This window comes from Nilaparvata lugens, chromosome 12 (assembly GCF_014356525.2).
Source record: "Nilaparvata lugens isolate BPH chromosome 12, ASM1435652v1, whole genome shotgun sequence".
NCBI classification, from domain to species: domain Eukaryota; kingdom Metazoa; phylum Arthropoda; class Insecta; order Hemiptera; family Delphacidae; genus Nilaparvata; species Nilaparvata lugens.
Genome location: NC_052515.1, coordinates 28478630 through 28506117, shown reverse-complemented (window position 1 = coordinate 28506117; position 27488 = coordinate 28478630). Strand labels below are relative to the sequence as shown.

The 27488-nt window shown below is 36.4% G+C and overlaps 1 protein-coding gene across 4 annotated transcripts in view; it reads left to right on the top strand.

Annotated features, from left to right (window-relative positions):
• The window catches only part of LOC111061019 (phosphatidylinositol 4-phosphate 3-kinase C2 domain-containing subunit beta), an 83710-nt gene that overhangs the window by 18929 nt on the left and 37293 nt on the right, over positions 1–27488 (top strand). For 3 of the 4 annotated variants that reach the window (XM_039439298.1, XM_039439297.1, XM_039439300.1), the window contains 10 exons: positions 598–831; positions 4951–5159; positions 7066–7174; positions 8902–9045; positions 11489–11712; positions 13543–13642; positions 14327–14505; positions 16612–16819; positions 19570–19795; positions 21698–21877. In XM_039439298.1, the coding sequence (XP_039295232.1) occupies positions 598–831; positions 4951–5159; positions 7066–7174; positions 8902–9045; positions 11489–11712; positions 13543–13642; positions 14327–14505; positions 16612–16819; positions 19570–19795; positions 21698–21877 (1813 nt within the window). Of the gene's footprint in view, positions 1–597; positions 832–2233; positions 2468–4950; positions 5160–7065; positions 7175–8901; positions 9046–11488; positions 11713–13542; positions 13643–14326; positions 14506–16611; positions 16820–19569; positions 19796–21697; positions 21878–27488 lie in introns of all 4 variants that reach the window. The other variant, XM_039439299.1, reaches the window with a different exon arrangement.

The window sequence follows — 27488 nt, the reverse complement described above, 5'->3', positions numbered from 1 at the left end:
CTCAGAAGCACGGGATACAGACTACTAATTGAACGAACGTAGCGAGTTCTTACTTATTAGACAGCTTTGAGTTGTTTTCTGTGGGGGTTGGAGCCTCGAATTGTTTGTAGGTTTGTTTATAAGTGATAATAATTCTTCATTGTCATGAGTATTTTGTTATTTGACTACACAAGAGGTCGAGACACACGAGGCGTTTTATCAGATGAGTCGGCACGATAGGACAGGAATAGTCCGATTGACTGATTGGATTGGCGCATCAAGAATCAGCCAATCAGAGAGTTTGCTGTCCTGTCGTATCGTGCCGACTCGTCTGGAAAACGCTTCGTGTGTCTCGGCCCTAATAACTTTATGCAACTTGTGCTATTTCTCTTGACTTTCCACTGTTTTGAATTGAACAGCTGACAGAATGCCATTCTAAGCATTTTGGGTAGGCTACTTGATCCGGGGGCTCAATACTTCTATTCAATGTATAATTCTGGAAATTGTATAGAATTATTGTTGCGTTAAAAGGCAGAATTTTATTTGGTTATTGATTGATTTATTTATTGAAATAGAATATTTATAATAATATATATTAATATTTTAATAATTTTGCAGGCACCCTAATGCTGCAAGACAGTTCATCCAGTAACCAGCCATCAGGCCTGGACGTGTTGAAGGTGGTGGAGAAAAGAGACAACAGCAACCTGATCGATCTATCTCTGTTTGACAACGATATTCTGCGGCCGACCAACAAGGATGGAGATAGGGGAGTCAGAGTCAGTCTGCTGGAGGCATTTGATCCACTGCTCATTATGGAGGGGGAAGGTGCTAAGGGCGGAGAAGAACCAGGTAATCCACATCTTGAAGGCAGCATCTCATTATCATTGTTTGTTAGTTATCCTTGTCTGTCACTAGTCAAAGCAGGTATTGTTTTGTTGCCATCCTTGTCTGTCAAAGCAGATAACTCCATACTTTTTAATGAACTTACAGTCCGGGTCCTGTAGCTTTGCCTGTCGACGGAGGGTCACTAGACTATAATACTACCCGTTGAAAAACATCGAACATTCTTGAAAATGTATCTTTCCATAAGCAACAGATGCTTATCTGTATCTTTTCAAAAGCAACGTGTAGCATCCGAAAAGATGCACAAGCTGACATTCTTTCAAAACATGCTCTTTCTATTGTTGGTGATACGTTGCAACTCTCTCATTCATGGGAAAGTCTGTAGGGGGTTTCCTTCTTCTATCTAGGGTTTCTGAAGTTGATGTTTTTCAAAGCCGTAAGTATTACCCCGCGAACGATACCTTGCCTATATGCCACGGTGTCAAAGCTACGGTACGCGTACTGTACTATTGAGGAGAGGCAACTTATTCACACGCGGTACAGGCATACTTGAGAAAATTTTGCCTTGAGTAACTGCTTCATCTCGTTGAAGAGTTATTGAACAATGTATACAGGGAATTTTAGGGTAACCGTCCACTGGAGCCGTATTCAACCGATCCGTTCGTCCGTTGGATCGGATCCGAAGCAGAGAAAGAAACAGTGGAAGTGTCAAAATTGTAAATCTAATATATCATTTGATATGGATAGTAACTCTATTCCCTCAACTTTCAAGGATGAACTTCTTCAGGAGATCAGAAAAACGATTTTATTAGAAATAAAAATCAATCAGGGATGAAATAGGGGAGGTTCGTCAGTCTGTTAATTTTGTCTCGTCAATGATGGATGAATACAAGATTAAAATCGAGAAATATAAATCTATTACGAATCTATTATTAAAGAAAACAACTGCTTGAAAAATAAAATGACCGATATGGAAATACAACTTAATGAGCTGCAACAATATACGAGAGCAAATAACCTGGAACTTCACGGCTTGCCTTTTACCAAAGGAGAAGATGTGAATTGGATTGGCGCATCAAGAATCAGCCAATCAGAGAGTTTGCTGTCCTGTCGTATCGTGCCGACTCGTCTGGAAAACGCTTCGTGTGTCTCGGCCCTAATAACTTTATGCAACTTGTGCTATTTCTCTTGACTTTCCACTGTTTTGAATTGAACAGCTGACAGAATGCCATTCTAAGCATTTTGGGTAGGCTACTTGATCCCGGGGGCTCAATACTTCTATTCAATGTATAATTTTGGAAATTGTATAGAATTATTGTTGCGTTAAAAGGCAAAATTTTATTTGGTTATTGATTGATTTATTTATTGAAATAGAATATTATATATTAATATTTTAATAATTTTGCAGGCACCCTAATGCTGCAAGACAGTTCATCCAGCAACCAGCCATCAGGCCTGGACGTGTTGAAGGTAGTGGAGAAAAGAGACAACAGCAACCTGATCGATCTATCTCTGTTTGACAACGATATTCTGCGGCCGACCAACAAGGATGGAGATAGGGGAGTCAGAGTCAGTCTGCTGGAGGCATTTGATCCACTGCTCATTATGGAGGGGGAAGGTGCTAAGGGCGGAGAAGAACCAGGTAATCCACATCTTGAAGGCAGCATCTCATTATCATTGTTTGTTAGTTATCCTTGTCTGTCACTAGTCAAAGCAGGTATTGTTTTGTTGCCATCCTTGTCTGTCAAAACAGATAACTCCTTACTTTTTAATGAAATTACAGTCCGGGTCCTGTAGCTTTGCCTGTCGACGGAGGGTCACTAGACTATAATACTACCCGTTCAAAAACATCGAACATTCTTGAAAATGTATCTTTCCATAAGCAACAGATGCTTATCTGTATCTTTTCGAAAGCAACGTGTGGCATCCGAAAAGATACACAACCTACCAGCTGACATTCGTTCAAAACATGCTCTTTCTATTGTTGGAGATACGTTGCAACTCTCTCATTCATGAAGAATCTCTAGCGAGCATCCTCCAAGGAAAGTCTTTAGGGAGCTTCCTCTATCTAGGGTTTCTGAAGTTGATGTTTTTCAAAGCCGTAAGTATTACCCCGCGAACGATACCTTGCCTATATGCCACGGTGTCAAAGCTACAGTACGCGTACTGTACTATTGAGGAGTGGCAAGTTAGTCACACGTGGTACAGGCATACTTGAGAAAGTTTTGCCTTGAGAAACTGCTTCATCTTGTTGAAGAGTTATTGAACAATGTATACAGGGAATTTTAGGGTAACCGTCCACTGGAGCCGTATTCAACCGATCCGTTCGTCCGTTGGATCGGATCCGAAGCAGAGAAAGAAACAGTGGAAGTGTCAAAATTGTAAATCTAATATATCATTTGATATGTATAATAACTCTATTCCCTTAACTTTCAAGGATGAACTTCTTCAGGAGATCAGAAAAACGATTTTATTAGAGATGAAATCAATCAGGGATGAAATAGGGGAGGTTCGTCAGTCTGTTAGTTTTGTCTCGTCAATGATGGATGAATACAAGATTAAAATCGAGAAATATAAATCTTATCACGAATCTATTATTAAAGAAAACAACTGCTTGAAAAATAAAATGACCGATATGGAAATACAACTTAATGAGCTGCAACAATAGGCTATACGAGAGCAAATAACCTGGAACTTCACGGCTTGCCTTTTACCAAAGGAGAAGATGTGAATTTGATCGTCAAAGATGTTGCAATATATTATTCATGCTTAATTTTTATTTTATTATTTTATACCTTTGATTATAATATTATGTAGTTTGTTTCTTTTATCATGTTTTAAATATGTATTTATTGTATGGCAAATAAATGATTCGATATTATTCAGCAGAATCTGCCGGCCGTTAATTCGGCCGAATATGGTCGTCCATTGGAACTGTTTACGTCAGTCTAGTTGTCAATTATTGAATCAACTACCATCATAGCCTCCAAAATTGTTTCATAAACAATGATTATATTGAGATTTTTAAAATTGAATAAACAAATATCCACTAAATTAGTTATTCATTACAATTATCTTACCTTCAGATTCTATTTGGTCAGTAATCTTTGTCCACAGATTCCTTTGAACATCACGACGATGATATTTTTTGTCTCGCCTATCCCACAATGGAACATGCTCTTAAACCAAATTTATCAACTTTTCATTATCCACAGCTACAACTTTATAAAACAGAACACCTTCAAAAAACAAACACAAACAAGACTGTGAAACAATTTTAAGTTAGGAACTCTTTGTTGTCTCAGCTCGACTAGTTCGTTCGGCCGGATAGAGCAGGAAAATCCCACTCAATTCGGATCGAAAAATTGATCGGCCGGAGACGGCCGTGCACGTCCGTATGAACCTGTTGCAATGGACGAGCATCTATTCCTATGTTTGTTGGGGGATCGTTCGGACGAGTTCGGTAGTTTTCGGCCGATGCTAGTTCGGACGAAATCGGTTCCAGTGGACGGCCCACCGTGAAGTTTTCGAAATTATAAAATGTGAAATTTGGTCTAGGACATATAATATTGTACCCCAAGCAAGTAAATAATATAAATATTATCAGTTAATATCACTTTAGTTCTAGTGGTATCAGCTGTCCTCTACAGTAGGCAGTGGCAAGGCAGAGAATCAGTAACGTTGTTCTCCTACCTTACTCCACTGCCATTAAAACGTGGACGTCACTATAGTAGTAATGACAACATCACAAAATACTGTTAAATTTTAATCATAATTCAATTCCACGAGAAACGAAAATTAGTCTTCTTTGATTGGTTCTCATGCCGTTTAATCGGGATTGAAAGTTATCAGACGTTTGTGCAACAGGGTGATTGTGTTAAATTGTGTTCAATTCGTCAAATATTGATGTTTTCAGTTGACGGCTTCAGCCAAGCCTAGAGAACTCTCTATTTTGATAAAAATAAATATTAAAAGAGAAGTTATCTCTAAGATATAGGCTGAGAATTGAATGATTATTTAAATTATTATCTTTTTGTGTAAATAAAGTTATATTCTTTCTATTCTATTCTTTTCTATTAATGCTATGTCTGGAAAACATTTTATTGTATCGTATTGCTTTTGCAGCAATAGCGGAGGAGCCAAGCCACCAAGACTCTGACTCTATCTACGACCCTTACGACCCGTTCGAGTACATGTATTCGCCTCCCTCTTTGGCCGACTCCGATCCAATCTACGCAGCCGTTGTCAAAGCCACGCCTACTTCACCTCCACCGCCCCTCCCGCCGCGCAACGCTGCCCCCTCTTCGCCGCCGCCTTCCGCCACTATACCAAGGGTCAGTGCACATTCAGCAAATATTGTAGAACTCTTGTGAGACATAATAAGAATTATAAAGTAACCTTTATTTTATTCCCTCATCACAACTAGTTTCAACTCTTCTAGAACTCATTTTTTTGTGATGTAATAAAGGGCCCGTTCTGTGTACATAGAATGTGGTGAATTGTCCGATTCACAATTTACAAGGTAAAAAGTTCCACGTCCCATGGAAGAATTTTGACAGATTCTGTACCAGAAACCAGTTCCAATTCAAAGTTCCTGCCCCACAGTCGAAGCATGGTGAATTGTTACAGTTCCAACTATCCGAGCTCTCATTGGTCGATTGAATTTTGTAGTCTGCTTTCTAGCTTTTCTGCAATTTTTCTAGCTTTTCTGCTATCAGCTTTCTAGCTGATAGCTTGTTTACCATAGCATAGCCATAGAATACATAACCAACAAAATTATGTTTGATAACCATTCGTTAAAAGAATTTCTCTCTATAGAAAATTTGAGAGTAATGGAATGAAAGAAATGCACACTTTTCTAGATGGTAAGTTTGTAAAATAGACTTTCATCATTCACGCAGCTAGTAAACGACACATTTTGGTGTGAATCTACCTTATAAGTGCGCGCTAAAAGCTTGAACCAACGATTTTGAAATGGCGTTCCATTGGAACATTTTTCACTAGTCACGTGATGGAACAGTTTACGATTGGAACTGGAACAATTTACTGTACACAGAACGTACACAAAGAATACGGTACTTGATCATTTTTATTGTATTCAATAATCAGTAGCCCTAAAGAGAAAAATGAACTTTTTACGTTATAAAGCCATTCTTCTGGCTCCGATAAGTATTATAGAGATTATATTATAGAGATTATCAGAAATAAGTATCATTTTACAGAATTAGAGTGCTGGTTAAAATTACAAGAAATAATTATTACTTTCCTTGCCCTATTACCATAGGTAAGGAAAGTATTGCTTTCCAAAAAAATTAACGTACCCTAATTTCAAGTTTTCTATACGTTTCAAGGTCCCCTGAGTCCAAAAACATGATTTTTGTGTTTTTGAGATCCTTGTCATCATAATTGCATCAGAGTCATTAACAAGACCTAAAAAATCAGTAAATAGAATGAAATAAAATCAGAAAATGATGTATTTCCTTCAAATTTAACCTTCAAGATGATGACCTCCGAAACCCTGAATTTTGTAAAATAAAATATTTTCAGTACAAAGGACAACGTATTATGTTTTTATTTTATCATTAAATCTTATAGAACATCTTGACAAAGCCTGTCTGGCGACTGCCGGTCATAGACTGAATATACTCAATAGAACTCAATAGAACAAATAATGGCTACTTCATAATTTGTATTATGTCTCACAATAGTTCAGTATTTTTAAATCTTTGAATTTGTGTGCACTGAATAAATTAGTCTCTTCATACAGTGTTCAATTCAATAGATAATATAAATAGAGAAAATTGAGCCAATACGTCAATAAACACTAACTAACCTTGAAAATAAGGCTATCAGGATAAATTTGATAAAATCATACCACAATGAACTTTGAAGGATGTGGTTTTTGTGTGTAAGTTCCGTTTACCGCACTAGACGTCTTCAACTAAAATATATTTCCTTCCTGATCATGACTAATAAATTATCCGGTTGAAGTTGTCTAGTATCGATTGAATGGTCTACACTGTAATGATTTTCCTGTTGTTTACTGAATAGCCGTGTTCAAACTACACATAACTTTGTAAACTATCAAACTTTGAAACTTCTTTACAAACTAGGAAACTTTGTACTCCTCTGTGTTTTTCTTTCTATTCCCCCTCATACTTTGAATGAAACCAGCGGCGTTGGGCGCTGTGGGTTTAGACTAGTTTCTTTTGAATGAATCTCTTGATTTATGTTTTGCAGAGCATAAGACAAAGCAAAGTATACGAAAACGCACTGACAGTTAAACGGCGTACAACGTTGCAGGATGCTGATCTGATCGCTTTCCATAAAATGGTCAAAAAACTAAGAGGTGAGTATCATTCTAACATTTTCTAATAATTGTATTTTTTGACATCGCCTTCAAATTCAAGTTATTTATTTGCATTTTCATTCGTTTACCATAATATTATCACAACATGTAAAGAATTTTGAATCCTTGAGTTCACAATCCCTTCATCAGTTTAAACCAAGTTTGAACTCATCCAGGATTAAATCAAGTCATGGCTGCATTTATTGATCCATTTATCACATTCTGTACAAGTACTTGACATGAGGAAGGGCACAACAGGTTCATACCCAAAACTATACCTTTCAATTTATACTATACTGTCCGAATCAAAATGTAGGTTATGTCACTTTCTATTTATTATAATGTGTTCGGTCAGCTATAGTATTGCTATAGTATATCCTTATCTATCATTCAACAAAGCGGATAGCGCTATCACTCTCTCGCTTTGCTCTGTTGCCACATCGTCTTTTAACAATGTAGAATTAATAATTGATTTACTAAATATTTTATCTTTATTATGAAAATTCATTATTAAATTATTGAAAAATATTATTCCTCGCTTAATAAAATATAATTGATTATTGTAAACAAGAATTAACAGTTGATATTACATCAATAAACCTGTATCAGCTACCGTCTACAGAAGGCATTGACAAGATAGAGGTTCGGCAACATTGTTCTTCTATCTTTCTCCACTGTCATTATAACGTGAACCTCACTATAGTTGCTGCAGTTTGGTTTAAACAAGTACTGTAATTAACCTGCTATTGAGCATAAGTACCTAAATATCACTCAACCATTTTCTATTTGTCCTTTCTTGAATTCCTTCAGAACTTTGAGCCCTTTTTGGAAGTGAAAATAGTTGATGTGAAGAATCTTTTTACATAATCTCACTCTGGAAAAATTTATCGTTTTAATTTCAATAATGCAGTTGTTTAGGCCTGTAGCATTTTTGATTTTACCCATATTTGTAAAGTTCAATCAGTAAATGATTAGGCCTAATGAGTAATTCTCCCCCGGATGGATTTACATGGAATAAATGGTAAAAATTCAATATTAAAAAAAATGTTATTCTGCAGATGGAAATTACTGAGAAATTTAATTTATTCAAATGTTAATGAATTAATTATTATTAAACGAAAATCCAAATCACCCCGAAGACTTCTGCTACTGCAAATATTGACAACAGGGTAAACAGCTAGATGGAAATTCGATGAGTGCTACTATTCAAAAATTACTATTCTATAAAAAGAACTATTCAAAAATTATTTTTCATTATCGGGCTGACAAATAATTTTTCAATAGTAGCGCCAGGACCTCCTATATACTACCGGACCTGAGCCTAGAAAAAAATGGCCGCCGTATGTGGTGGTCTTATAGGAATTCCTACTGAGAAAAAATCACTAATTAGCTGTTAAAGAGCGTCGTCAATTTGTCGAAATCTTAGTTCGTCTAGTTTCCGTTTAAGATATCACTGCCACCACATAAGGCGGCCATTTTTTTGTAGGCGCAGGTCGCGGTATATAAGAAGTCCTGGTAGCGCTCATCGAATTTTCATCTAGCTGTTTACCCTGTTGTCAATATTTGCAGTAGCAGAAGTCTTCGGGGTGATTTACTACAGCATTTAATTTTGATTTTCGTTTATTAATGAATATGTTATTGTTGTAAATTTGATTGATAAAGACAATTATTTATTTATCCATTTTATTTTATAATGATTGCTCCATAACTTTTGATTGTTTTTATAGAGGAATTCGTCTACTCGGACCAATACACTAATGCCGGCCTAGTGGTGAGCCCCACTTTGGAAAGCTCCTACAATGAGGGAACAAGTATCAAACTGGTGGTCAAGTGTCCGGGGCGAGAGATGCCTGTCACTTTCACTTGTGATGGTAAGTTGAAACTATTATAATATGATTTTATATCATACACTTTCAGTCTCCGGGTGACCCATAACTTTCAAAAATGCCATAAAACAAAAGTGGGAAGGGCAAAAATTATTTCATTTAAACTAATGTAAAGTTTAAGACTTGGCATTTCAGAATTATTAATAACATCTATTACTTTTTGACAATTACTTCATTTAAATAGCTTCCTTCTGAACGAATACATTGTTCAAATCTATGTTGATGATTCCTCATTGATTGCTGCAATATCTTATCTGGGATATTGCGGATTTCATTTTGAATTTGTTTTAATTTTTAATTAGTTCAAAATAATTGATCAAATTGTGAGCGAAATCCACACTGCACGGCATTCAATGGCAACTGTGCGAGTGAGTATTGTTTAGTAATCTCACGATTAGGTTGCGTTTCCTGGTCTCATGGATCTGCCCACCTGCGATTTTCTGTGTGTGGAGCTATCTCAAATCAAACGTTTTCACAACTTGACCAATAAGTGTGGTTGAATTATAACAGACAATTCAGAATGAAATCAACAATATTCCAGTTGAAATGTTGCAGCAATCGTTCAGGAATCTCAACACAGATTTAAAGAGTGTATCCATACAGGAGGAAGCCATATTAATGAAGTAATTGCCAAAAAGTGATAGATGCTACTAATAGTTCTCAAATGGCAAGTCTTGAACTTTAGATTAGCAAAATCATTTTTGCCCTTTACACTTTTGTCTTATGGCGTTCCTAAAAGTTCCCGTTATTCTGGGTCACCCGTTATCTATACTCATCATTCGGCTATAACGGATTGTTTTCTCTTGTTTATGCCGCATCCACATGTTGGCCCAATGAAGGCCAATGTCGACCTGCGCCAGAGTATGGATGATTTTCCAGCGCTGGCCTTCGTAAGGAATTGCACCTTTACCAGACTGGGCCAACATGTGGCTGTGGCATTAGAGGCTTTACTTCTATAAAGAGATTCAAGTTATAAAGTCAATGGGAATAACACGAAGGCATTGTTACTGCGTTTCCGATTCTACTCCCTTCTATAGTAGGTCGCTGTGATCCAAGTCATCTTGGTATACCTTGTATAAAACACAGTAAAAGTCACATACTGTAACTTTCCAATAAATAAATCATATTATTGTTGATTATTGTTAATAATGTTCATTTTAATAATTATTGTAATATATATTTTGTAAATAATAATGTTTCGGATGGACACGTTAATCTGTCGGTCCCGGCTGCCTGAAAAGCAGTCGTTAGGTCATGTCAGAGGCCCTGAAATTGATCAGCTGCGACCTGAAAACTCTGACACCAGACCTGAGCCAGCCATCTGTTCAATTCCATCTCAAATATATTATATTCATCATGAAAATATAATTATGTTTCAATGATTAATGATTTGAAATTTTCATAATTGAGATGAAATGTTTTGGTAGTTCGTTGAATTTCTTCATAGCCTATGAACAATTTAGCAACGGTGCAGAGATAGAGCTATCTGATTTGTCCAATGACAAGGATTATAAACCAATGTTAATCAGATGCTTACTCTGAAACCTAAAACTCATAAAACACTGATATAAAGCTGACATCCTAATCTCAAATGATTCGTCTATTTGCAAAACCAGATAACTTACATCACGCAATCAACATTTTTCAGGAAACATGGCTAGTATAAGCATAGAGAAAAGATAGCATAAGAATATATCTCTTGGTATAGGTCCTTTATGTTCCAAATTTCTTGTCGATTTTTTTATCCTAAGCTGATTTTTGTCGATTATTTATGTCATGGCAGGATGAGAGAGTAAAAACGGCACAATATGAGGGACCATAGTGATCTCCACGCTATAATGGCAGTATTTGATTGACAATGGTGTTGCTATCCTTTTCTATAATTCGACAAAACTGATAGCACTTTCCTTCTTTAGCTCCTCAACGTTGTCAAATCCGTTTTTAACAAAGTAGAAATATAAAGCAGCCAATCTGCAATGTTGCTCTCCAATCTTTATCCACTGCCATTATAATGTACTGCCATTATAAACTACTACCCTACAGAAAATATATATTATAAGATATAAGATATCTCAATATTGTTGGGCGTCACAAATTTCACTTTAAACTCAAGCTGATAGGCCGCGTAGTTTTTTTTCTTCGTGGAGCTATGTGACGATGGTATAGTGAGGTCAACATTATAATGGCAGTGGATAAAGATAGGAGAGCAACATTGCAGAATGTCTGCCTTATATTTCTACTTTGTTAAAAACGGATTTGACAACGTTGAGGAGCTATAGAAGGAAAGTGCTATCTACTGCTTTTGTTGAGGCAATAAATTGAATTCGATTTCATCTGACAAAAATATCTAGAAATTGATGAACTGATTTTCGTTTTATGTATCTATCAATTTGAATGTATTTATTGAGAGTAAGTTGTGTGGTTGCAGTGAGTTCAACAGTGGAACACGTGATAATGCACGTGGTGTGTGAACTGGAGGAGGCGGAGCCAGACTCTGACTATGTGCTGAAGGTGGGAGGTCTGTGTGAGTACTTGACCAATCACACAACCCTGGCTGACTACGATTACGTGCATCAGTGCATCAAACTCGAGCAGGATGTCCGGCTGGTGTTGGTGCATGTCGAGCAATTGCAGCGGCCCCTTGCTAGGACGGTGAGTAGTTGTCGTTCAAATGGAGATTATGTCATGTTTTCGAGCAGATATCAGGCTGGTGCTAGTGCATGTCGAGCAATTGCAGCGGCCCCTTGCTAGAACGGTGAGTAGTTGTCGTTCAAATGGAGATTATGTCATGTTTTCGAGCAGATATCAGGCTGGTGCTAGTGCATGTCGAGCAATTGCAGCGGCCCCTTGCTAGAACGGTGAGTAGTTGTCGTTCAAATGGAGATTATGTCATGTTTTCGAGCAGATGTCAGGCTGGTGTTAGTGCATGTCGAGCAATTGCAGCGGCCCCTTGCTAGGACGGTAAGTTGTTCAAATGGACATTATTTCATGTTTTCGAGCACATATAGGCTGGTGCTAGTGCATGTCAAGCAATTGCAGCGGCCCCTTGCTAGGACGGTGAGTTATTGTCGTTCAAATGGAGATTATCTCATGTTTTCGAGCAGATGTCAGGATGGTGCTAGTGCATGTCGAGCAATTGCAGCGGCCCCTTGCTAGAACGGTGAGTAGTTGTCGTTCAAATGGTGATTATGTCATGTTTTCGAGCAGATGTCAGGCTGGTGCTAGTGCATGTCGAGCAATTGCAGCGGCTCCTTGCCAGGACGGTGAGTTGTTCGGAGATTATTTCATTTTTTACGAGCAGATATCAAGGCTGGTGCTAGTGCATATCGAGCAATTACAGCGGACCCTTGCTAGAACGGTGAGTAGTTGTCGTTCAAATGGAGATTATGTCATGTTTGCGAGCAGATGTCAGGCTGGTGTTAGCAATTGCAACGGCCCCGTGCTAGGACGGTGAGTTGCGTTCTATCTCAACTTAATGGAGATTATTTCGAGTAGGATGTCAGGCTGGTGCTAGTGCATGTCGAGCAATTGCAAAGGCCCCTTGCTAGGACGGTAATTTGTTCAAATGGAGATTATTTCATGTTTTCGAGCAGATATCAAGGCTGGTGCTTGTGCATGTCGAGCAATTGCAGCGGCCCCTTGCTAGGACGGTGATTTGTCCTATCGTAGGGCCTGGCCCCTGAACACACAAAGAACGATCTGCGGACAGCGTTCAGAGTGACCTTGAGAGGATATAGTTATAGACAGCTATGACCACACCTTGCTGATCGCTCTCTAGTCAGGTTATTGAATTGTTATTCTTGAGTATATCTTCTTTAATTTGATTGTTCTTAAATCAACTTACATTTTTCGGCTTTCTTTTCATGATATGTTCGTTATTTTTGCCAGTTCAAATCCTTCCCCGAGGATCGTTAAATATGTTTTATTGTAACCTTCATGATTCACATTGTACAGAACAAGAATTTCGCGTACCATTTCAATCAAACGCTTGATTGTCATCTTACTGCCACTTCAGTTCAGTGTCTATAACCTAAAAATTGTAAACATGCATGGCGTGTGCTATAAAATCTGTGGCTTTGTCTCAAAATGTGACATGCCGACCCACGTGTGTGCCAGACACATGTACGCGCATGCGTCTCAGCTTCCGTGGCGTCATAAGGAAACATGACAGCACAGTTTTATGTCATGTGTTGTGTTGCCTCGTGTGAGTCTCAGCATCGGCCCGGCCTAAGCGACATTTCAATGAAGATCATTCCATGTTCTCGAACAGTACGTCGAACTAGAACTAGAACCCCTTGCTAGGACTTATACTTGAATTAATTTCTTAAGTTGTTTTCTAAACAAATCATCTCATTTTAATAAAACATTTATTGAAAGTTCAAAGCATTTATTAAATAATAAATATTATCGTATCTTTCATCAACAGCTGAACATTTCTTTGATTGTTTGTTTGCTTGATTTATTGATTGAGTTTTTTTGCAGGCCCAGGATGACAAACAAGACAAATTGTTGTCAATTGAAGATCTGTTACCCAAAGAACCTGTTCAGCCAATCTCCTATGACACTCTCACCATTTTATTAGGTAATCAACATTGTCCAACTTATTTCAATTTCGCAAATTATCACATATGATATAACTTCAGAACAATATCTATCATCATCAATCATTCATAGAGTTTAAAGTTGTACAGGCATTCATTTCATTAAAATAACCCTGGACAAAAACGGTTTGTTAAACAGTGAGAGAGAGAAATATAATTGATTCAAGACTGAGAAAGATGTATGATAGTTTAGAATGATATTGTATCTGTAAATGTATAAATGAATGAATAAATGATATCTTGGTCTTTACGAATTGCGATTTATAGTCCTAAACACGGGATTTCATCACTTCAATACCGCCATGTAAACAATTATTCAAATTCGAATCACTTCGTCAGTAGGTCAATTTATAAACAAAGAATGAGCAACTAAAGATTCTCAGCATATGCTAAAATATGTGTTTGAGTATTACTTTTTTTTAAACTACAAACAAATTTAAAAAAATATATACTTGTTTTCTATTTGAAGTTTTCTACTTCAACAGAACAGCTTAGAATTCCCTTAGTATTTTAGAACCTATTTGAAATCACCAATATTATTTGACTTATTACAATTCGACCTTTAACAACTATTTGATTAATTTGATTGTATGATTGATGGTACAACATCAACGTCTTATTCTTCCATTTAATTATTATTAATTTTTAATGTGTTGTTATATCAGAAACACTGGAGGGTGAAATGGATAAACTAGAGAAAGCCGAACGAGAAGGAGTCAACCCACTCAAATCCCTGGGAGTGGTTCAAGCTGTAAAGGCAGTCTGCTCCCTGCTGGGAAATGTTGAAACCCTAGAACTCACCCATGCCTTGGATCTGCTCATTGCTGCAACTTCTCCAAACCAGGTTAGCAGTTTTTATCATAAATCATCGCTCAAACATAAATATAAACTGAACACCGTATTCAGAGATGTTGGAGGAATGAATATAACGTATTGGTCCGGTTGCACAAAAGTATGTTAAATGTTTATTATTAAATGACAGGAGAACTAATCAGAGAAGGCTCTTATGGAAAGAATGTTTGTCTGATTGGTTCTCGTGGCATTTAGGGCCGGTTTCCGAGCTCGGGATTTGACTAAGTTCTAGCCTTTAAACAGCTGGAGTCAGAAAACTGGCTTTCCGAAACGGGGCGTAGTCGTAATCCAATTAAATTTCGAGAAACTGGAAAATTGAACACAAAATAAAATAAAGAGAAAATAGTGTATAGTTTCAGCTATTTTGAATTATTTAGGAATGTTTCATTTCGTCAAGGAAAAACGATTCCAATTATAGAATTGAGAAAATAAAGATTATTATTACTCCCATTTAAGGTTTGAAGCAGTTTTGGGCAAATGCCTGTTGTTTTTACCTGAATTGTATTTGCATATGAATAAATAAATAAATAAATTATCATAAAAACTACGACTATGCCCTATTACGGAAAGCCAATTTTCTGACTACAGCTGTTTAAAATCTAGAACTTAGCTGAATCCCGAGCTCGGAAACCGGCCCCAAATCGCGGTTAAAATTTAAAAGACTTGTGACAAGACATAATATTATGTAGACAATATGAACTACTGTACCAGAATATTTAGTCTCAACTATGAACATTTATTATTAAATTTATTGTTTGGGAAGCGGATTGACTCAGTGGTCGCCCTAATAAGCTATCGCTTAGATAAGAGTTAAGAATCATGCACCTGCTACTCCCGTTGGATGGGTGACCACTTGAGCCAACTCTTCTGAATATGATTCATGAGTTGATAAATCGTTTCCTGGTAGTTTGGTATCCACCTGAAACTGTAGGCTCATTATCATCCGCCTTATTACCCACGCACAAGCCTAGAACTCATGTAGGCATCACCCTCAGCAAAAATAAGTAGGCTTTCATACATTTTAAGTTTTGTATTTCTACATAATATGAGCCTTCTTTACAAAAGCTTCAAGTTACTAAAGTATGCTCTATTTTCAGCCAATACTCGTTGCCTCATGATGTAACTCATCTTGTTCTCGTAAAAGATACATTTCAAATAAATTATTTCCTACTTGAATTGTTCAAATAACTACATAGTACCCTTTTTACATAAACATCACTAGTTTTAACTGTCATGCCATTTTCAAGTGTCCTTCTTTCAGAATATATCTCAATTAAACAACAATATCGGGGACCGAGCGTCGCTCTGGAGTACAAAAGCATAAACAATTTATTACGAAAGAAGAAATTATAATAACACTCATAGTTCATACAGAAATGTTCTATCTAATCACAGTAAATTGAGATTAATTCCTAGAGGAATGCAAAAATTTCCCTCACAAAAGCCCGGTTACAAAAAAAGCCGGTTAAATTTTAATCCTCATTAATTTCACGGGAACCAAATCAGAGAATACCATTTCAAAAAGATGGATATACTGGAATTAATCAGGATTGAAAATAACCCGGCTTTTTTGCAACCGGCACTAAGTACCTGATTGAATGATTACAAAAGTTCAACAGCTGAGTCATAATTTTGACACAGTCCCACACTCATGAACTCGCTCACTCACTTCCATCATCAACAGACAACGAAATAATATTATTATGAGCTGTTTTTCCAAGGATGAATAATAATGATCCTTTTAATGTCCTTCATCGAGTTTTCCCAGGGATGAGACCTAGTACAATCGAATTTTTATATTATAAACCAACTATGGTCCGAATTTCGTGAGAATCGTTAGAGCCGTTTTCGAGATCCGGTGAAATACAAACATATAAACATCTAAACATATAAACAGAAATACTGCCCGTTTAATAGTATAGGATTATTCGTTGTAGAACTAAGCTGTTGTTGATACTGTTTATTTAGCATTGAAACTTGAGTTTTGTAAGATAAAAACAGAGCAAGAACAAACCATTTTTGTCATTACCACACGTTATAAGTACTTTATTTTAGTATTTGTATTTGCACCAAATTAACTAGAGTTCTATTTATTCAGGAGGATGATTGGGTGCGACCAGAAGTGATGGCTGATGAGGGCGACTACTCAGTGGTGAGGCTGGGAGGTGGTGGGGGTGCGAGTGGTATGGAGATGATGAGAGTGCATTGCGACCGAATAAGGGACGCAGTCCAGGCTCTCATTGAGACTTACTGCAATGCATTCCGGGTTGATTTCCAGCTCAAGGATTCTCTTAACACTCCTGCTGGTAAGTAAAGTCACTTGAATCTTACTTAATTCATTAGAAAATCAATAAATTTTGGAGATATGGGTTGTTCTGTCTCGAGAAAGAGGTTGAAAGAGCATGTACTGCTCTCATTGATACCTACTGCAATGCATTCCGGGTTGATTTCCAGCTCAAGGATGCACTTAACACTCCTTCTAGTAAGTAAAGTCACTTGAATCTTAATTAATTAGAAAATCAATAATTTTTGGAGATATGGATTGTTCTGTCTCGAGAAAGAGGTTGAAAAAGCATGTAATGCTCTCATTGATACCTACTGCAATGCATTCCGGGTTGATTTCCAGCTCAAGGATGCACTTAACACTCCTTCTGGTAAGTAAAGTCACTTGAATCTTAATTTAACAATTAGAAAATCAATAAATTTTGGAGATATGGATTGTTCTGTCTCGAGAAAGAGGTTGAAATAGCATTTACTGCTCTCATTGAGACCTACTGCAATGCATTCCGGGTTGATTTCCAGCTCAAGGATGCACTTAACACTCCTTCTAGTAAGTAAAGTCACTTGAATCTTAATTAATTAGAAAATCAATAATTTTTGGAGATATGGATTGTTCTGTCTCGAGAAAGAGGTTGAAAAAGCATGTAATGCTCTCATTGATACCTACTGCAATGCATTCCGGGTTGATTTCCAGCTCAAGGATGCACTTAACACTCCTTCTAGTAAGTAAAGTCACTTGAATCTTAATTAATTAGAAAATCAATAATTTTTGGAGATATGGATTGTTCTGTCTCGAGAAAGAGGTTGAAAAAGCATGTAATGCTCTCATTGATACCTACTGCAATGCATTCCGGGTTGATTTCCAGCTCAAGGATTCTCTTAACACTCCTGCTGGTAAGTAAAGTCAATTGAATCTTACTTAATTAATTAGAAAATCAATAATTTTTGGAGATATGGATTGTTCTGTCTCGAGAAAGAGGTTGAAATAGCATGTACTGCTCTCATTGATAACTACTGCAATGCATTCCGGGTTGATTTCCAGCTCAAGGATTCTCTTAACACTCCTGCTGGTAAGTAAAGTCACTTGAATCTTACTTAATTAATTAGAAAATCAATAATTTTTGGAGATATGGATTGTTCTATCTCGAGAAAGAGGTTGAAATAGCATGTACTGCTATCATTGATACCTGCTGCAATGCATTCCGGGTTGATTTCCAGCTCAAGGATTCTCTTAACACTCCTGCTGGTAAGTAAAGTCACTTGAACCTTACTTAATTAATTAGAAAATCAATAATTTTTGGATATATGGGTTGTTCTGTCTCGAAAAATTGGTTGAAATCATAGTTGCTCAAGGGTCAACACATAGTGGAGCGGTGAAGGTTGATTGTAGCAGCCAAAGTAGCTGAGAGTGTTGAAAAGTAATTCACGTAATTAAATGTGTCAGAACATATTGGAGTGGTGAAAGTGGGATAAAATGTAGAAGGAAGTAGAAACATTCAAACACATGCATTATTTTCAACACTATCACCTACATTTTCCGCTACACTCTACTTTGCCGAAAAATGTACATCTTGTTAGTCTTTGTTTTTCAAGTTTTACTCTTCCATCATCCAACTGTGTTTTAACAATCAAAGATAAACAGATTTACTGCACCATAATAGCTGACATAATAGCTGTCGAGGAGACCTCAATAACCGGGATATCATTTTAAAAAATAATCCACAGACATTGAGTTGTTGATAGGTTATTCTTTCACAGTCATTTTGTAATAATCCAGTATTGTGGTTGAAAAAGGCTGTTCATCATATACAGGGTGTTCTGAAAAAGGTGCCCCACAAGTCAGGACGTTATTACTCACATCAAAAGAAGAAAAAAGTTCCAATTAACATAGGTCCGAAAATGCTTAGTTAAGTGAGTTAAACAGGCTGGAAGATTTCGTCTGAAGTTCTGTTCCCCTGCTGAAACAAAGCATAATAGACAAACGTAACCTTCAAAAAAATAATCACAATTACATACAAAACGCATGAAAAGAGAGCTTAACAGACTTTGTCTATTTTTCAAGCGTTTAGTATGTAATTAAGGATTTTTTTAAAGGTTGCGTATGTCTATTATAAACTTATTTTACATCTTTCTCTTCAAAATTAAATTTTCTATAAGTTCTGTAAAAAATATTTTGTGTTTATTGTACAATTAACATAGTAAATATGTTTCAAACTTTAAAGGAACATGTTTGTCGGGACCAAGTTTCGCGTATTTCGTCACATATCTTGTAAATTATCGTAGCTACAGGTCTGGAAACTGTTTTATTCAATTATTTAGTTGATTTACATTAAGTACGCTAAATTTTACATCTCAATTAACAGCCAACAAATACCCGTAGGGCTTCGTTCCAGCAGGGGAACAGAACTTCAGACGAAATCTTCCACTCTGTATAACTTGGTAACCAAGCATTTTCGGACCTATGTTAATTAGAACGTTTTTTTCTTCTTTTGATGTCAGGAATCACGCCCTGACTTATGGGCACCTATTTTCCGAACACTCTGTATACAGATTTGTCCAGTGTAAAGTTCTACAGTAGTCGTGCGTTTCCAACTGTCAAATAAATGAAAGAACTGGACTCAAATTAACTCTGCTAATAAAACAGGAGATTAACCCTACAAATACTTTACTTAGCAATGATTAATATTGTTATATTGCTAGTATTGTAATGTTTTATATATTTATAATGTCATGTATGTATATTTCTTGATTGATTGAAAGTGATTTGTGGTTTCAGGTTCTAAACTGTCGTCAGAAGTGCTAGACAGTGTATTGGTGCACGTAGGCTGCCTGCATAGACTGGATAGCAGCTGGACTCACCAGGAGTTCCTGGTGGCCGGTCAGTTGTACCACGGCACTAGGCCTGTGGGCCACCCTGTGTTGTCCAAGATAGCTGCAGCCCCTCCAGCCACTAACAAGTACAACAGACGCAGTGCCGACGATCGGGTGCCTTTCGACTGTTGGTGAGTCGTTCGTTCATTCATTCTTTCGTTCATTCATTTATTCATTCATTGATTCGTTCAGTCATTTATTCACTCATTCAGTTATTCATTCATTCACTGATTCAGTTATTCATTCATTCATTCATTCACTCATTCAATTATTCATTCACCTATTCAGTTATTCATTCATTCATTCATTCGTTCCTACGTTCATCCATTCATTCATTCACTCATTCAGTTATTCATTCGTTCATACGTTTATCCATTCATTCATCACGGTATACAGCAGGTAACGATTTGGAGGTGTGTGATAAACGTGTGGTTTCGCAGCCAAACTGACAGTCATTGATTTAATCATTCAGCATTCACTCACTCAGTCATTCAATTACTCATTATTCCACTCATTTATTCATAATTAATTCAATCATTCATTCTTTCACTCATTCTTTTGGTAATTCATTATCTCATCCATTCTCGCGACCTGTATAAACCTGAATATTGCTGACCATCATTGATACTCCCATCATTTTAATGGATTGTGTATAAAGCTGAATTCTCATTTATCAGTACCGTGACAGTAGCAGTGGCCTTACAATCACTGAAAAGTGCACTGATCGTTGCCTGACAGTGACTTCAAGTGACACAATGGGCCAGATGAATGAAGTTGAGCATTTGCTTATACTTCTAAAATATGGAGCATTTGCTTCATTTTCTATGAATAAACGTAAGCAAAACCTTTTGCTCATGCTCATCAAAAAATAGTTTGAGCATTTGCTCAAAAGTAAAAGCTTATACTCAAAATTGTATGAATAAACTAGAGCATTTGCTCAACTTTTGAAGCAAATGCTTCAAAAAAGGTGAGTCTAGTCTAGAGCAGCTTATCACCTTTTGCTCATAGTAAAATAGCTCAACTAATTCGTATGAGGGAGAGGAAGCTATACCAGATACGATCACAACCATTAGTTGAGAACTATAAAACTCTTTTTAGATTCAACCATGATATATATCACCATTATTCCTACAAAAGAATAAATACAAAAGATAGCTATCACAATATAGGAAATAGGCATTTAAGAAGATGAGAGTGTAGACGATTATAAGAAGGCTATTGATATTTTATGCTGAAGATTATTATAGAGATGACATTTTTTCACGCTATTATTTTAAAATTCTAAATTCAACTAACCTAAAACTCTATTCATAAATAGAAAACAGAGCAGACGACGCAAACACAAGCGGTGCCTCCTACTTGCATATTTAGCGCTTCCGTGAGCTATAAAAACAAAGTAAGGCTACAAAAGCGAATCAGCTGATGAAAAATCTTTAAAATACGTGAGTATTTGCTCCAGAGTTCAGGAGCAAAGGTAAGAGTATAAGGTAAAGATTATTCATATAAAAATGAGCAAATGCTTTTGCTTCTACCTTTTGCTCATGAGCAAAACCTTATGCTCCATGCTCTTGCTCATGAGCATTTGCTCTGGTTTTATTCATATGGGCCATTGTCACCTTAGTGTGTCACTGAAATGGTAATGAAATGTGACACCTGTTATGGTGACACCATGTGTCACCTTCAGTGACCCATCAATACTACTTCCAGTTTCTACTAGTATCCAGTGCTGTGCGGTTAAGTTTTTTTATTACTTAGATTATAAAGAAGTAGTAAGTTTTAAGTTGTAGAATAATAAACTTCCAATGTCAACTCACAATCTACAACACAGAACTGGTATACCTAAACCTGAAGTAAACAAAATCTGACCTCACTTTACTGTTTATTTTGTTCATTCACCCTTTAAAAGTGAATTGAAAGTTCCAAACATGCGTGAAAATTAAAATGAATGTTGAAAGATTTTTAATTTTCCTGTACATATAATTATCCCTAAATAAGAAAGTGAACATCAATATCTATGTTTGTGTTGTTTGCAGGTTGAACTTTGAAGGCGTGAACGTGTGCGTGATTCCTCGCGAATGCAGACTTGTGCTGGTGATCTATGGCCGATCGGTGGACACGCCCTCCACCTCCAATGAGCCCGGTGAAGGTCAGGCCCCCAACGTCACGCAGGTCGAGTTGGGTTGGGCCGCCATACAGTTCTTCAACTATGATGGGTCAGTCATCATTCTGCTTATTCCTATCCTATCATACATGTAAAGTAAATAAATATTAATCCTATAATTATATTATCGTATAAGTATAATTATTTATTTGCATTTATTTCCGCAAATGATAACACAAACAGTTCATCTTGTGCAAATACAGAGTGATGGTGGGTGAATCTATTGGAGCAAGTTATAGAGATTATTTCAAAGAGATTAAGATTCTCCCACTACCAGGTGTATATTTTATTGATAAGAATAAAGATATGTTCAATACAGGAGAGTTGTTCCACTCATACAATACCAGATATAGACAAAACCTCAGAGACGACATTCATCGAACTAGTATGTATGAGAGGGGGGTAAAGAGTGCAGGAATTCAGTTATAATTCATTGCTAACACGCGTTAAGGCTCACACAGTTGAGAAGTTTAGAATTAAAGTGAGGGAGGAGGTGTTGCAGGCTTGTCCTTATTCAAGTGAGGAATTCTTTTTGCATTATGAAATGCAAGATGATGACTTAGATTTAACTGACAAATTAATCCGTAGACCCCTTTCATAGGTGGTAAATGGGATGGAAAATGGAAATGGAAAAAAACCTAAAACAATAGGATAGTATAAATATAAAGAAAAAGAAAAATCTCAGAACCCTTTTTGAATTAAAAAGAGATAAATAGGATAGTAATATTATACTATACATGATGATGATGATGATGATGAATAATATTAAAATAACATATATTACATGTGAATGAATAAATAATTATAATTCTATTATTAGCCATAATTTTATTATGATTATAGTGCTTTGTACAATAGATGAATAAATAAGTAATTGTAATTTTCTGATGTTGTTTTTAGTTGGATGACACAAGGCTCATTCCTGCTGTCGGTGTGGCCTCCCGCCGCTGACAAGAGACTCGGTCCCGCCCCGGTTCCCGGGACGCACCCCCATGGAGACATTCATCCCGTATTAGGTATGCTATGCTATTCAACCTCATCCAATAATCCTTATTATTTCCTTTTAGATCAATGTCCAGTTTCTAAGACAATTATTGTATCTAATTTTAATGGACCATTAAATCTAATGGTTTAATGATCCCTTCAATTTAATAAGTGTCCTAGAAACCGGGTCTGAGGGTCAAAACATGTGTTGAAAATAATGCATGTATTCAAATGTGTCAGAACATATTGGAGCGAGAAGGGTAGACTGTGTCAGAGAAGGTTGCTGAGTGTCTAAATAATGAATGTATATGTCTCTGCTCTCGTCTACCCTACCTACGCCGCTCCAATATATTCTGACACATTTGAATACAATATTTTCTACAGTCTATCTCTATTTTTGACTTCTTTTATAAACTACCGTCACCGGTCCACTATGTTTTGACCCTTACCCTTACACGTTCACAGAACAGGTGTTGCACAGTTAAAAATAATTGTTCTTTATCTCTGGCTAGGACCAGACAATAAAAGTAACGTTTTACCACACATATTCGACTGACAATTAAAAGCCTGAACGTCGCTTACGACGAATATTGAGATTCACGTTATAAATTTAGATATTTATTTATTACATAACAAAGAAGACTACAGGCATTAAGCCCAAAACAGTCTCCACTACAATTTACAATCGTATTAAACAAGTTACTAAAAAAAGAAATACAGTACATGCAATTTACAAATAAATAAGAAAATTATGAGGAAAGATTAAGTAATTGAAAGTAATCTAAGTATAAGTAATAAATATAGTATGAAGATAATAAGTTATGAAAAGAATACAATTGAGCATAGAAACAGTTTAAGGGGAAATAATATCCATTGTGATTTTTGGCAATGAATGAAGTGAAAGATGATGAGATATGAAATAAATAAAATAACATAATTTTAATCCTCATATCTCCAAGATGAATTCTGGATCAACAACTTTTAATTCAACAACCACTCTAGAAGTGGTTGACAATTGCTATTGATTATTATGGAAAAATACCACGACACAACTGTAACTTTTAATTTTTGAACTTGAATTTTAAAAACGCTTATGAAGTTAAAATGCACTTACTATTGGTAGTAACGATCGTTTCGATCTGGTGTGGGGGGTCATCATCTGACTGTATTCAGATCAGACTTTTTTCAAATCAAATAGTTTTATTATTTGTTCTTGAGCAAGTACTCATACAAATAGAAGTTGCTATCCTAATCAAATACATAATACTTTATTGAAATAACTGTTTTCCAGGCGTGGAACTACCTGATTACGGAGGCCGTATCATGTTTCCTCCAATCAACAGCGACATGGAAATAGCATCGGGTTTCAATGATCACGACTTCGACAGTTTGGATCACAACACGCAGCAGCAGTTGAATGACATTGTTGCTCAGGACACTTTCTCTTGGTCAGTATTGGAAAAATAATAATTCTCATAGTATTAAATGATAAATTCTGGAGTATTAATTGATTGAATTCGATTAGGATTGGGGTTCCATCGATTTGATAATAATTTATTCGATTTATTCATCACATTTTGTACAAATACTTGACATGAGGAAAGCCATAACAGGCTCATGTCCAAAACTGTCCAATTTCCAATTTTTACTTCACGGTCCGTATCAAAAAATGTTGGTTATATCACTTTCACTTTTCAAAAAGAAATTCACACTGTTCAAAGCTCAGAGCATCTTTTGAATCAAACAGATATTATTAAAGTCTAAAATTTACAAAATCTGGAACAGTAGTTATTCAAAAACTCTTAAATTTTGAACGAAACTAGGAAATTTTGAGCAATCATTTTGTTTAGACAATGAATAGAAAACAGGAAATCAAAACTATTTCTGAGGCAAACGACCAAAAATTTGTTCTTCAATGGAATTTGAAGAGTATTTTCACATCCTCAGAGACGACATTCATCGAACTGGTATGTATGAGAGGGGGGTAAAGAGTGCAGGAATTCGGCTTTATAATCCATTGCCAACACGCATAAAGGCTTTTACAGGTGAAAAGTTCAGAATTAAGGTGAGGGAGGAGTTGTTGCAGGTTTGTCCTTATTCCAGTGAGGAATTCTTTTTGCATTATGCAATGCAAAGATTGACGACTTAGATTATAATTGACAAATCCTTATACCCCTTTCATAGGTGGTCAGTGGGATGAAAAATGAAATGAAATGAAAATGAACCACCGCACATACACGGTTCAGTTGTAGTGAGATTTAAACCAAAGTTAATCAGATGCTGGTATTATAACCATACCTCCTCACTTTAGTGCCTCATTCTGCAGATTGGAATATTATCATGTAGCAGATTATGAAAGTATTTTCGATATTCGGAACTTGTGAAATAATGAAATGAAAAAAATCCTCAAAAACATGTTTACAAACAATGGAGAAATATTTACAAGTAACGTATGACTATTGTAAGTAAAATAAAACATATGACAGAATTTTTGGAAATTTTATCATCTCAAATTTTCATCCCCAAATCTAGTTGTGATTATTTATAATTATTATTAAATGTAATTGTTTTTCACGCAGGCCACAAGTGGAAGACAGGGAAGTACTGTGGGAGAAGCGGCATTATTTGCTGGGCAAACCTCAGGCCTTACCCAAGGTGTTTCTAGCCGCTCACAGCTGGGACTATGCATGCCTCGCCGATCTATATTCACTGCTCCACTCCTGGACTCCACTAGATCCTGTGTCTGCCTTGCAACTGTTACTACATGGTCAGTTAACAAATAATATTATAATTATTTAAACAAATAACTCAATTAAAAACAAATCAAAGCTATAGTATACACAGTTGGTTATAGTGAGGTCCACGTATAATGGCAGTGGAGAAAGATAGAGATAGAGATGAAGAAAGAGATCAACGTTGCCGATCCTTGGTCTTGTCAATGCCTCTATAGATGGTAGCTGATGAAGGTTTATTGATGTAATATTAACTGTTCATTCTCATTTAAAATAATCAATTATATATTATTAAGCAAAATATTATATTTTCAATATTTTCATAATGAATTTTCACAATAATTTAAGATGAAATATTTTTTTGATTAATTATTAATTACACATTGTTGAAAGACGATCTGGCAACAGAGCAAAGCGAGAAAGAGATAGCGCTATCAGCTTCTTTGAATGATAGACAAGGATAGCAATACCATTGCCAATCAAACACTGCCATTATAACGTGGACCTCACTATAGTAACAAAGGAAAGACAGAGCATAGAAATAATAATTTCCAACAATTAAAATGAACTGTCACAGTAGCTGAAATGGAACAAAAATTTGAAACTCACTTTAGTATATGGCTTGCCTTAGCGAAGTAAGTCCCTTGAAGCAAACGCACACAGCAGAAGACAGACGGAGAAAAAATCAAACGGCGTGCAGACGTGAGAAGACTTATGGAGACAGACGGATATCTGTTTGAGACTCAACATTCGAATGACACTCCCGTTGTTCGAATGTTGTTGCATCCCACACAGACGTCCGTCTATCTCCATATATCTGCTTACATATTCATGCAGACGTTTGATGTGTTTCTCCGTTAGTCTGCTATCTGTGCGCGTTCGCTTTTAGTCACTTGTTTATTCCATAATTGGATGAAAACACTTATAAATATTGTGGGAACCACTTTTCATTTGAGCACAAAGGTACAGTTTTGTGGCTTCGAACTGGATTCCCACATATTAGTAAAGAGAAAAACATATCTGGTACCGTGAAAATGTTCTCTCCTTGAGTTCTAATGAAACTAGCCCAGATCGACTAGGCTACCAGTAACATTGTCAATATTTCATATACTATTCACAGTATCACAGTGAATATTCACATTTACGTATATTTTCTCGCCTTATTAGGTAAAGGAGTAAGTCAGTCTTATTGTACGATGATCTCGATCTTTATAATGGTTCAAAGGATATATTTGACCGAACGCAGTAAGGTCTATGTTCTAACTCGGATTTTCTTTCTTCTGTCTGTATTGTGAGAAATTTGGATTTTTGACCTAAGGGTCCCTTTTACTAGTTTCCATAGAACGGACTCACCGGTTTTAGTTTAGTATCGTCCCCAGACAGCAATCCTCCGGTAGAGCATTAGGTGGTAGTCTTCCGTCCGCCAGCCTTCTTTCACACGCGTATTCACTAAACCACTAAATCACTTCGATTCTCCGCAACCTTTACGTTTGCAAGTCCCGAGGAGTCTAGGAGAAGAGTGACGAAAAACACAGGCAGAGTCCTTCTCAGTTGCCGGGAGAGAGTCCCGTTACTCTAGCAGATAACGCTGATATTTCCCAAAAGTTATGGAGGTGGGGGTAAGCACCCTCAATTGTAAAAGAGAGAACTCTCAATGTAAGAGGAATAGATAATGAACATGGAGGTAGAGATAATTAAGAACACCTTTCGAGAGAGGGTAAATAATAATAATTAAAAATATAACTTGACAAAACTTTATAATATCACAGTATTGGAATGAATTTTATTATAATTAAAGCTGTATGAACCGAAGAAATAGCAGGCTGGCATCTATCTAATCGATATTGCTGCTCGCTACTATCAATTTCAGCTATGCCAGCCCGCTTATGAAATGTGATGTCACATAAAGTATGTATGTAATGCATTTACGGACAAACGCGTTTTATT